Source organism: Macadamia integrifolia, unplaced genomic scaffold (assembly GCF_013358625.1).
Source record: "Macadamia integrifolia cultivar HAES 741 unplaced genomic scaffold, SCU_Mint_v3 scaffold930, whole genome shotgun sequence".
In the NCBI taxonomy this organism is placed as follows: Eukaryota; Viridiplantae; Streptophyta; class Magnoliopsida; order Proteales; family Proteaceae; genus Macadamia; species Macadamia integrifolia.
Window position 1 is genome coordinate 19636 of NW_024870585.1, and position 12410 is coordinate 32045.

The following is a 12410-nucleotide window of genomic DNA, read 5'->3' on the forward strand; positions in this document are numbered from 1 at the left end:
GGGGGGGGGGGAATAACACATGGCAGGCAACTCATCACCTAATCAATTAGCCACCCCTATACTGCCTTGTCGCCATGACAAATATGCTTACCTTGCAACAGTATTTACTGGTCGGTGCTTGAGCCCAACACATTTAGTAATCAGCTAGGCCAGTCTCGGGCTTCAACCGATCAATTCAGGTCGGGCCTACCAGTGGAGGCCAACTTTTGACAGCCCTATTCATTATCATTAATCTACAGCTTCTTATGAGTGAAGAATTGAATCAGTAATCAAGTCCATGACCACAGACTTCAAAGTGGAAATTATAGATCAATAATCAACATTCAACAAAAGAATCCTCAATTGCTTTAGAATCTGTAGCCCATTCACCCAATGAAAGACGATCTCCAAGAATCATATTACACCTCCACTTCTCAGGTGTGGAGATATGAATGAACTTGATTTTCGGATCACCTCCAGTAATCCAAAGCAGTTTAGAATGTTACCACAAAAAGCATTCAAGCAAAGAAGAAGCTCATAAAGTCATAGTAAATAAATTGCAATCATCTTTGTTCACTCAAGTTCTCATCCGTAGGGTCCGAAAGTTTCATAGGAGCCATGTCCTTTTCCACCTAGCCAAGATGACAGCAAACCATTTGGAAGTTTAATTTACCACATCTCCATATGCCACCTTTGAAAAAATTGCACCTACTGTCAAAATCATCAATTTACTGACAAAATGAAGGATCTCCAAAGGACTGCAGATAAAAAACCATTCAACCCAATAAAGCCCCATTTTTTGTCCCACAATAAAAAATAAAAACCCTCACTCAAAAGGTTTATTGTCCTAAAAGGTCTGAATCAAACCCATTCAACCCAATAAGCTGCTTTTTTTTTTCCAAAATACAAAACCATAAGCATTGTCTAAAGGTTATACTTAATTCCCACCTATTATGAAGTAGTTCAACTTTTGGTCTGTCATACGACACGTTTCCAATCTACCAAAAACACACAAACAGATAATAGAATGGTCTCACTCACTACACTAAAAACTGACCCCTTATTTTTGTTTTCAATCAACAAACCAATAGGACTCACAATTAGTCCATTCTGAATCAGATCCTCTTGCATACAAATCACTTGAGAAAACAAAATGACATGATTTATTAAGCATGAAAATGAAAATTAAATTCATCAAACAGATCCATACAGAGATGAGAGAGATGGGTTTACCATTTTTGGGAAATCTTCGGGTGGGTTTGCCATCTATACTTCCCTGGCCGAGAGCAGACACAATATTTCTGGTACTGGGTAGGCCTTCTCTCCTCTTTCTAGACGGATTGGGAAAGGCGAAGAAGCGTCTGGTCGAGAGCCCATTGGGGTGTGGAGAAGAGCCTAATAAGAGATAGTTTGAGGGAGCGAGAGAAAGATTTTCCATTCTCAGTTGCAGAGAGAAATTCAAACGGGGAGAAAGTATGTAAAGTGAACAGAAAAACCGCAGCTTTCTTCTGCTCTTTCTGAGGGTTTAAAGGCCAAAGGCGTAATCATCTCTGAGGAAATGGAGGGTTGAATCAGTTAGAGCCGAATCCGAATCGGATTGAATCGTTCCGAAACAAGCCAGTTATCTTAGGCCCAGATTGGAATCGGCCAAAAAAACTTAAAATTTTCTCGACAAATATCAATGTGAATGTGAAAAAATTATAATCTTAAAATAATACTTTTTCTGATAAAATTAATCATTTTAAATTTAAAGTACAATTAAAATATTTAAAAATATATATAAAATTCATTTAAAAAAAAAAACCACATTGTATAAAATTAGGATTAATGTTTTATGGGTGGGATGTAAGGGTTGTGCAGCATGCCTCAGCTAGCGAGAGCATGCGAGGAGGCATCGACCAAGGGGTATGGTGGTCATTTTGCACCCCTTGTGTTTGGGCACACCACATATGTCCCACCATGAAAACACTCTGCGGTAAAATATATATATATATATATATATATAAATTTAAATATGAGAAAAGTACAAACATTAATAAAATAATTATATTTTGTTGTAATTTAGAATTTATCACTTTATAGTAGTGTTTATGCTTAACTAGAAACAAAATTTTGACCAAGTTTCTCTTCTCTCATTCCTTCATTTTTGGCATCGATACCTTAGGATGGGCATGGGGAGGGATGGCTTCGGCTTTAAACAATACTGAGTGGTAGTACTAGAGTCCCAATTAGGGATGAAACAGGGCCGGGTTTATTAAAACCCCAACCCAACCCAGTCCTNAGACCATCTGGCCAGAGCCTTAGAGAAACCATGTTCTTGAAAACAAAAAGAATCACATTAGCAGACAGTATGCAAATTATTAAGGGCTGCCAACCGATTGGGCCTTAAATCGGTGGGGGGGCCTAATCGGTCCGGACCAATTTAAAGCCTTCGCACTGTTTCCACCTGTTTAGGTAATCGGGCCACGAAGGCTAGTGCGTGGACATGTTTCTATTCGGTTGGTCAGTTTTCAGTCCATAACCGGGCCATAAACAGTCCTTAAACAGACTATAATCAGGCTAAATAGGCTTAAATGGGCTAATTGAGCTATAAACGGTAGGTTATTGGTCGGTTTCGATTGGGCCACCACCAGGCCACTACCTTGCATAGTTGTCAAGGCGCCGCCTTGGCATCCTGGCAGAAAGGCTAAATCGGTAGTACGATTTACAAGAGTCATGAACAGCATGCGCTTTGATCACATAGGAGCTGCCATGTGGACACCTCATGACGCCTTAAGCCCAAGTCGATTGCCTTTTGTTACTTTTTCTTTCTTTTCTTTTTCACTATTTAACTTTGATTTTATTTTCAATATTGTGATTGGCTGGTGCAGTTTAATTCTATACGTGCACATACATGTTAACAAGCCTATAAAAGCAAATAACGCTTCATCTTTTCACTCAAAGTCTCAAACCCTTGATTGTTCAGTGTTTACATGCCATTTGGGAGAAGACAAGAGAGTAGACCACCGTCTCCGACAGCTTTCAACCATTGATTCCGACTCCGGTGACTGATCCTCCGGCAACTAATACTGTGGCAATTCCAGCTCCGGCAAGGTATGTAAACAGTTATTTTTTGCATTCTTCTTCTACTTCTACTACTTCCTCTTTTTTTTTTCTTTTTTTCTTTTTTCTGGTTTATAGATTCTGGCTTTCTGGGTAAGACGGTAAGTCACAGGAATTTTGGGTTTTTCTATTCTTATCTGGTTGTGGTTTTGTTTTCTTCTTTTTGGTGATATTATCCCATTTGTTGGCAGGGTCTCTCTCTCTCTCTAACTTGGCTGCAACTGCAAAACCACTAGTTGGGTTCTTGTCTTCTTGAAACAATTATTTTATTTATATATGATGCGGGCTTTTCTGTTAATCTATATAAGTTCATGATCACAACTGCATGAGATCCTTCCTTGGATGGATTGCAGGTCATGGTCTATGGTCTAAATTAAAAAAGAGGAAGTTGGTCATGTTTGCTGCTATATTCAGATTGATAGGAGGATGTAGTAAAATGACGAGTAGAAAGCTTGTTATTTGCAGTGATTTTTTAAAATGAGTCTGCTAATTGCTGTCATACCAGTTTTTCTTTATCTCATATCCTATGCTTTCTAGTGATTTTATGACTTGATGTACAAGTCATATTGATTTTTTATGACTTACTGTTGCTATGTTGATTTTTTATATTATAGGATATAAATTGTACCATACAAATAATGTTAAGAAATAGGGGGGGGGAATAACCTACAGCTTCTTATGAGTGAAGAATTGAACCAGTAATCAAGTCCATGACCACAGACTTCAAAGTGGAAATTATAGATCAATAATCAACATTCAACAAAAGAATCCTCAATTGCTTTAGAATCCGTAGCCCATTCACCCAATGAAAGACGATCTCCAAGAATCATATTACACCTCCACTTCTCAGGTGTGGAGATATGAATGAACTTGATTTTCGGATCACCTCCAGTAATCCAAAGCAGTTTAGAATGTTACCACAAAAAGCATTCAAGCAAAGAAGAAGCTCATAAAGTCATAGTAAATAAATTGCAACCATCTTTGTTCACTCAAGTTCTCATCCGTAGGGTCCGAAAGTTTCATAGGAGCCATGTCCTTTTCCACCTAGCCAAGATGACAGCAAACCATTTGGAAGTTTAATTTACCACATCTCCATATGCCACCTTTGAAAAAATTGCACCTACTGTCAAAATCATCAATTTACTGACAAAATGAAGGATCTCCAAAGGACTGCAGATAAAAAACCATTCAACCCAATAAAGCCCCATTTTTTGTCCCACAATAAAAAATAAAAACCCTCACTCAAAAGGTTTATTGTCCTAAAAGGTCTGAATCAAACCCATTCAACCCAATAAGCTGCTTTTTTTTTCCAAAATACAAAACCATAAGCATTGTCTAAAGGTTATACTTAATTCCCACCTATTATGAAGTAGTTCAACTTTTGGTCTGTCATACGACACGTTTCCAATCTACCAAAAACACACAAACAGATAATAGAATGGTCTCACTCACTACACTAAAAACTGACCCCTTATTTTTGTTTTCAATCAACAAACCAATAGGACTCACAATTGGTCCATTCTGAATCAGATCCTCTTGCATACAAATCACTTGAGAAAACAAAATGACATGATTTATTAAGCATGAAAATTAAAATTAAATTCATCAAACAGATCCATACAGAGATGAGAGAGATGGGTTTACCATTTTTGGGAAATCTTCGGGTGGGTTTGCCATCTATACTTCCCTGGCCGAGAGCAGACACAATATTTCTGGTACTGGGTAGGCCTTCTCTCCTCTTTCTAGACGGATTGGGAAAGGCGAAGAAGCGTCTGGTCGAGAGCCCATTGGGGTGTGGAGAAGAGCCTAATAAGAGATAGTTTGAGGAAGCGAGAGAAAGATTTTCCATTCTCAGTTGCAGAGAGAAATTCAAACGGGGAGAAAGTATGTAAAGTGAACAGAAAAACCGCAGCTTTCTTCTGCTCTTTCTGAGGGTTTAAAGGCCAAAGGCGTAATCATCTCTGAGGAAATGGAGGGTTGAATCAGTTAGAGCCGATTCCGAATCAAGCCAGTTATCTTAGGCCCAGATTGGAATCGGCCAAAAAAACTTAAAATTTTCTCAACAAATATCAATGTGAATGTGAAAAAATTACAATCTTAAAATAATACTTTTTCTGATAAAATTAATCATTTTAAATTACAATTAAAATATTTAAAAATATATATATAATTCATTTAATAAAAAAAAACCCCGCATTGTATAAAATTAGGATTAATGTTTTATGGGTGGGATGTAAGGGTTGTGCAGCATGCCTCAGCTAGCGAGAGCACACGAGGAGGCATCGACCAAGGGGTATGGTGGTCATTTCACACCCCTTGTGTTTGGGCACACCACATATGTCCCACCATGAAAACACTCCGCGGTAAAAAAAAAAAAAAAAATTATAAATTTGAATATGAGAAAAGTACAAGCATTAATAAAATAATTATATTTTGTTGTGATTTAGAATTTATCACTTTATAGTAGTGTTTGCGCTTAACTAGAAACAAAATTTGGACCAAGTTTCTCTTCTCTCATTCCTTCATTTTCGGCATCGATACCTTAGGATGGCCATGGGGAGGGATGGCTTCGGCTCTAAACAATATAGGGTGGTAGTACTAGAGTCCCAATTAGGGATGAAACAGGACCGGGTTTATTAAAACCCTAACCCAACCCAGTCTTAGATCCCCAAAACTCAACCTAGGCCCAACCCAATCCTTACAGGTTCACGCTCAGACCCAAATAACCCAATCCTATCGGGCTCAAGGTTAGGCTGAGTTGACCCTAGTTGATCTTGTATTAGTTTTCCTATAAATGGTCACAAATGTAAGCATAAACTTACCAAAAAGGGGTGGGGTGGGGAGATTTTAATACTATGGCTAGCTCTTGTCCACCCGTATTCCATAAATTTGCAGCAAGCAAGGTTGTTAATTTGGTTATAAAATAGACCTTTTAATCGTCTGGCATCACAACATTTCTCAGAAATGAGACAAGTCAAATTTTGGTCAAATTCTTTATGATTGCTACTATGTATAAAGTTCATATTAATACATGATGGGAGACACAAAGACAACCTATGGAAAGATAATGGAGGAAATAGTTGATCATTTGGTCGTCTTAGCTAATAGATAAGAATATGCGACTTGTATAACACATGATGTGGATGGAAGCCATACAGAAAGCAAAACTTAACCAGCATTATTCACATTCACAAATATATTATTACCAAAAAATGAAGAAGAAGAAAAAGCAATAGAGTAGAGAAACAAACATGATCTTTGAGAAGGACGGATGGGGGAAAGAACATTAGGAGAGGGATGAGTCAAGAGTTTGTGTTTATTGATTGTAAAGAGAAAAGGGGTTAGGGAACTTGGGTTTTAAAATTACATTATATACTAAGAGAAGGGGAACACTATTATTAAACACAATAATAGATCAAGGTTAAAATTGGGCTGGGTTGGGCTTAGGTCTCAACCCAAGCCCAAACCAACTTGGATCAGGGTTGGGCCGGGCTGGGCTGGGTTAACCCTTATAACCAGGTTAGACAGGGTTTGGTCTCAGAATGGGCCACGGTGGGTTCGGGCTGTCAGGGTCAAACTTACACCCCTAGTCCCAGTACATGATCACATTACCAGTGGTGAGGGGATTCTTCCTCCCCCACTAGTGAACAAAAACTTTTGCCACTTTTTTTTAATTCTTCTACTCTCTCTATTATTAGCTGAGAATTGTTGTTGTTTTCTTTGTCAAAATAGAGGATTGTATAGACAAAAATTATATGTTCTTTTATAAATAAGATGACATTTAGCCTTGGCTACAATTTAGATTTCATTACTCAGCTTCAATGGAGTTTAAACCTACAGAATTAGTGTATCAGAGGTACTTAAAAGGATTCGCTGTATATTTCAATTCCTCTGACCATAGGAGTTAAGTACCAACAAAGAAGGTTATAGCAATTGGGTCTTGGAGATGAAAGGACAAAAAATTTAATTTAGCCAATTAATGTTCACCTCCCTCACCCCCTTCATCAGTTTTTAATTCTCGAGAAACAAATTAAGCTTCAAATAATAATAATATAAAAAACAGAAATAATGTGTATAAAATATATAAGTTATAATACAGAGAGAAAGCATAAACCCAAAGCTTCCAAGATCCCCTCCTGTAAGTGTAACCCTTAACAAGAAGTGCCCCTATTGTTCCTACATTTCTCTAATCTGACAAATCTCCTATTGTTAGACCTTTATGAAGAAGAAAAAGGATAACCTCACATTGCAAGGCTATAAGAAAATAAAGCCTCTCCTTTGGGCACCATAACTGATATATTTTATCTTTGAGACTTGTTGATCATAATTCCTTATATCAAGAGAACTGGTGGAACTTTAGAGAAATCTTTTTCTTCAACTTTCTTTGGTTGTGGTTGTTGCAGCTGAGGGATGGAAGATGAAGATTGATTTGGATCATGGTGTGGGAACTCCGATAACATTTGAACCACCTCTCTCATTGTCGGGCGTTCGACACTGTTCTCTTGGATACATAGCATGGTGACGAAGAAGACATGCATTGATTCGTCTTGTGGAACATCAATTAATCTTGGATCGATGATTTGAATAACTTCTTCTTTGCAGTAATTAGTTGATCTCTTAGCCCATTGGACAATGTCCACACCATCTCCAAAGTCACCAACCGGGCGACGACCAGTAATAAGTTCCAATAGAACTACTCCAAAGCTGTACACATCACTCTTCTCATCAACCCTCAAAGTGTAGGCATATTCTGCATTGTCAAACAAGAATAGATGTTAGCCATCATCTCACCATTAGTTCCCCATATGATTTATCAGCAAACTAATACCCCAAAGACAAATATGTCTCAAAATAAAGTGGTTATTGCCCTAGAGAATAGAGATTTAGAATCAATATTGAATGAAGGACTACAAAGTGGAGGTACATGAATTTATGAAGATTGTTCAATCAAAAGGGATTGATTCCCATGTGGAGGGCCACAAGGGGTAATTGATATACTAAACAAATTATATTAATGATCTAGACCAACCTTATCAAGATATCATTTCCCAAAAAATCTGCACAAAGGCCTCAAAACTATAGATGACAATTAAAATAAATAGGGACTACGCATGCCCTCATCCACAAGTATAATAGCACGTTCTCCAATAAATAGGGGTGTCAAAATTAGATTTGGATAGACCACACCTCCTAGAAAGGTTCTAGTGAGAAAAAAAACAGGCACAAAATAGGAGAGAGAGTGATACATAATCGTAATTGTTAACTCTCCAATGGCATCAGATAGCTAAGAGGACCCGAGCATGCACCCCATGTCCATCCAAAATGCAAGTTGAGGTGTTGAAGAGGACCTTGATGCTCAAAATTTAGCCCAAACTGGTAAAAGCAATTAGATTGGACCAAACCAAAATAACTCGGGCCAAATTGATTGAAGCTTTATTTAGATTGGTTTTGGTTTGGGGTATTACGACTCAAAAGAAAAAATCAAAATTGGTTCAAAACCCAGATTTAAATTGAAACCAAAATCGATAAGAAACCAAAATCAGCTGAAAACTTAAAAAAAAAAATAAATAAATAAATAAATAAATAATCAGGTTCTCACATAATCTTGTATAAATTTGTAATATAACCAGACACGAAACCGAATTGACTGGTTAACAAATCGATACAGAATGAAACAAAACCAGAATTTTTCCTTATTGATTTGTTTACGGTTTTGCTATTCTTACATCAAAACCAACTCAACCCGGACCAAAACCAAACCAACCGATCGATACCCAACCTTATTCCCAATTTATACCCAAAGGTCTTCTATTAACGATGTGCGTGATGGATTGCTTTCACGAAACACGACACAATCACACAGAGTACAATGTTAAAACTAGTGCATCGGTGTGTCAGATATGACTCAGACCACAGGCTCGGAATTCTGAGTGACCACCGATTTTGGCGCGGTATTTCTCTCTCATCTATCAGAAAAAAGATCACGGGTTTGCAATCCTTAACTCTAAATGGGAATTTGGGTCGGGTCCCCGTCCATCTATGAAAGAACGGTTCCACCCGGAATGGTCCAACCAGATGGTCTGATGGTTCATCAAGAGGAAAACACAAAGAACAGAGTGAAGGGAAGAGAGTAATGTACATACCAGGGGCAATGTAGCCATAGGAGCCTGCAATTGCTGACATGCATTCTGAGGCACCACCATCCACCAAGAACTTGGCAAGTCCAAAATCTGCAACATGGGCTTCAAAGTTTGAATTCAAGAGAATGTTGTTGGACTTAACATCTCTATGAACTATCAGAGGAGAACAATCATGGTGAAGATAACAAAGTCCCTTTGCAGCTTCAATGGCTATCTTATATCTCAAATCCCATCCCAAGAATCCACCTTTCTTCCCATGTAAAGCTTCTCCCAAGCTTCCATTTCTCATATATTCATAAACCAACAAGTTGGTCTCAGAATTTGAACAGAAAGCCAATAATCTCACAATGTTCCTGTGTCGAATATTGCCTAATGTTCGAATCTCAGCTCTAAAACCATGATCATGGTTGTTGTTACCAAATCCAAGCAGCTTCTTTACTGCAATTTCATCACCATCGGGCATTTTTCCAAGATAAACAATCCCAGCTCCTCCTCTTCCGATCAAATTACAGTCTTTCATGCATTCCAGTACATCTGAGACCTTGAATTCGAGCTTCTGGAATGCAGTCATCTTCCATGTATGTGAACTACGTCTCTTGAATGGCTTAGCCTTTATAAGTGCCGCAGTGGCGAAGACGAGGGAGCAGATTAGTAACCCGAAAGCGAAGATCAACTTGAAATTGTTAGGAGCTTTTCCGGGTTTGATTGTAAATGTGGTGAGATTGCAGGGATTGTTCAGGAGAGGACCACAGAGCCGGGGATTGCCCGCGAATGATGAGGCATTGAAGAATGTGAATTGACCAGATTCTGGGAGCTTACCAGAAAGATCATTGAAGGAGAAGTCAGCAGAAGTTAGGCTCTTCATGGTTCCAATTGACTTGGGTATTGACTGATTAAGGTGGTTCCTTGATAAATTCAAGTAATTCAGAATCCTGATATTGGATATCTCAGGTGGGATGATACCAGAGAGATTGTTTTGGCTCAGGTCTAGATAGGTAAGTAAGGAACAATTTCCGATCTCCGGTGGGATTCCACTGGAAAGCGAGTTTCGGCTGAGATCAAGCTTAAGTACATGATGAAGCTCCCCAATTGAAGTTGGGATTGAGCCAGAGAATTGGTTTCCACTAACCAGAAGGATTTGGAGGGAAGAGAAATTTGAAATCGAAAAGGGTAAAGACCCTGAAAGGAGATTGTTTGATAGGTTCAACTCACCCAATTTTGCCGGCTCTGAGCTGCTGTTGCTGTTCTCCATTAAACTTCCAGACAGGTAATTATTGTGGAGCTCTACTAAGTTGAGCTCAGGCAAGTAAATGAAGCCTTCAGGAATGCTACCATTCAAGTAATTCTGCCCCAATCTTACTCTCACAAGGCTCCAGCACCTCCCTAGACCATCTGGGATTGGCCCAAAGAGAAAATTCTTGAGGAGAATCAATATCTTGAGCTGATTAGAAGAACACAGACCTTCAGGGATTGTGCCGGTTAGCTTATTTGAAGACAGATCAAGCACTTGAAGCTTACCATTTTCGCCGAGTTTCTCAGGGATCTCACCTGTGAAATTGTTCGTCCATAGAGCCAGAGTATCCAAACTTGGAAAGTCAGCTACAAAATCCGGGATAGATCCATGTAATCTGTTCATGAACAGATTTAGAAGTCTCAGCTCTTTCAGTTTCACAAACTCAAATGGGATCTCTCCAGTAAGGCCATTGGTTGAAAGATCAAGATTTACTAAACTTGTCAAATTCCCCAGCTGTTTCGGAATCGAACCTGATAATAGATTGATATGCAGAAAGAGTGTGTCAAGTGATTTTAAATTCCCCAACTGGTGAGGAATTTTCCCATCCAATTCGCAGCTTGAGAGATCCAAATGGACTAAGTTAACCAAGTTGCTGAGTTCCACGGGAATCCCGCCTTCGAAAATATTGTAATACCCCAGGTAAAGCTCTTTCAAGTTTGTAAGATTGCCCAACTCACCAGGTATCCTCCCACGAAGATCATTCCCAGCAAGTGACAAGTACTCTAACTCAATCAAATCACCATATGAGGGCGGAATTTCCCCGAAGAAGAAGTTTCCGCCGAGGTCTAAATACTTGATTTTCTGTAAACTCAGAATCCCAAGTGGCAGAGGAGCAGTGAAATTGTTGTTGTAAGCATCAAACACCTCCAAGTTTGTCAGGCTAGTATAGTCCCAGTTCAGGCCTCCACTGAACTGATTGATTGAGATGTTGAGCCACTGGAGATTGGTTAAATTTCCAATCTCAATGGTGCCTGTGAAGTTGTTTCCTGCAAGAGAGAGGTTACCCAGCCTATCAAGACCAGAAATTAATGGTGAAACAGACCCAGAGAGATTCAGGTCTGTTACATCAATAGCAACAACTCTGTCCTCAGAACATCGGATTCCTGTCCACCGGCATACCGAGCTTGGATTTGAGACATCCCAATTGCTTAATGCTGGATTGGGGAACTCAAATCCTTGCTTTAGTGAAGCTAAAACCAGAGCATCATTAATGAGAGAAGTAGAAGAAGCAGAGGTAACCAGAAGGGAAAACAGAGTCAAGGCAATCAAGGGAGGCATTCTTTTGAGAAGAACCAGGTGAATAATAGGTTTTCAACACTTGGGTTCAGTGGAGTTCGAAAAGATAAGGTGTTTCACTGCTCTACTGAGTAAGAATTTATCAGAAAACAGAAGGCCAGGAAGGGGAATCTTAGAAACTTCAGGTGTGTATAGGTTAAGACTTCAAAGGGGAGAGACTTCACATTGAAGGAAGAAGAGAAGCCTCTCCTTTCTAGAAATGGTGAGGGGATTAAGAAGAAGAAGAAGTTGAAGAGAAGCTTGAAGTTCTGCTATAAGTGGTCTTGCTATTATTATCTAACTCATGTTGGTCTCCTATAAGCTGAGCTTGAGAAAAAAAGCAGAAAAAGGAAGATTTTTAAAATCCCCAACAAAGGGAATTAAATAAATATATTAAAAAAAAAACCGTTGGATTACAAAAATTTAAAGTTAATGAATAGGCTGAAAAAGCAATTAAAGTGATTCTCTCTCTTTAAGCCAGTGACAAATATACCCTTTTATCATAAAGGCCACCCTTCACTTTGGATGATTATAAATATATGATAAACATGCTCTTTTCATTGGGTTCAAATCCTCTATGGTGAGTGGTGAGTGGTGAGTGGTGAATGGTGAGTGATGAG

At 38.7% G+C, this 12410-nt stretch overlaps 2 protein-coding genes across 3 annotated transcripts in view; both read right to left on the reverse strand.

Moving 5' to 3' along the window:
* LOC122070463 (protein TIC 40, chloroplastic) overlaps positions 1-5064 on the reverse strand; it is a gene marked incomplete at its 3' end in the record, with an annotated part of 24116 nt that extends 19052 nt beyond the window's left edge. Inside the window, 1 exon segment of one of the 2 annotated variants that reach the window (XM_042634622.1) lies at positions 4726-5064. In XM_042634622.1, coding sequence (XP_042490556.1) covers positions 4726-4930 — 205 coding nt within the window. 2 annotated transcript variants of the gene reach the window in all.
* A 2047-nt stretch (positions 5065-7111) lies between these two features.
* Positions 7112-12100, reverse strand: LOC122070458 (leucine-rich repeat receptor-like serine/threonine-protein kinase BAM1). The gene is made up of 2 exons (XM_042634613.1): positions 9225-12100; positions 7112-7831 (listed from the first exon to the last, which is right to left on the reverse strand). The coding sequence occupies exons 1-2, from the start codon at positions 11791-11793 to the stop codon at positions 7413-7415; spliced, it is 2988 nt and encodes a 995-aa protein (XP_042490547.1). The 5' UTR covers positions 11794-12100; the 3' UTR covers positions 7112-7412.
* Between the last annotated feature and the right edge of the window lie 310 nt (positions 12101-12410).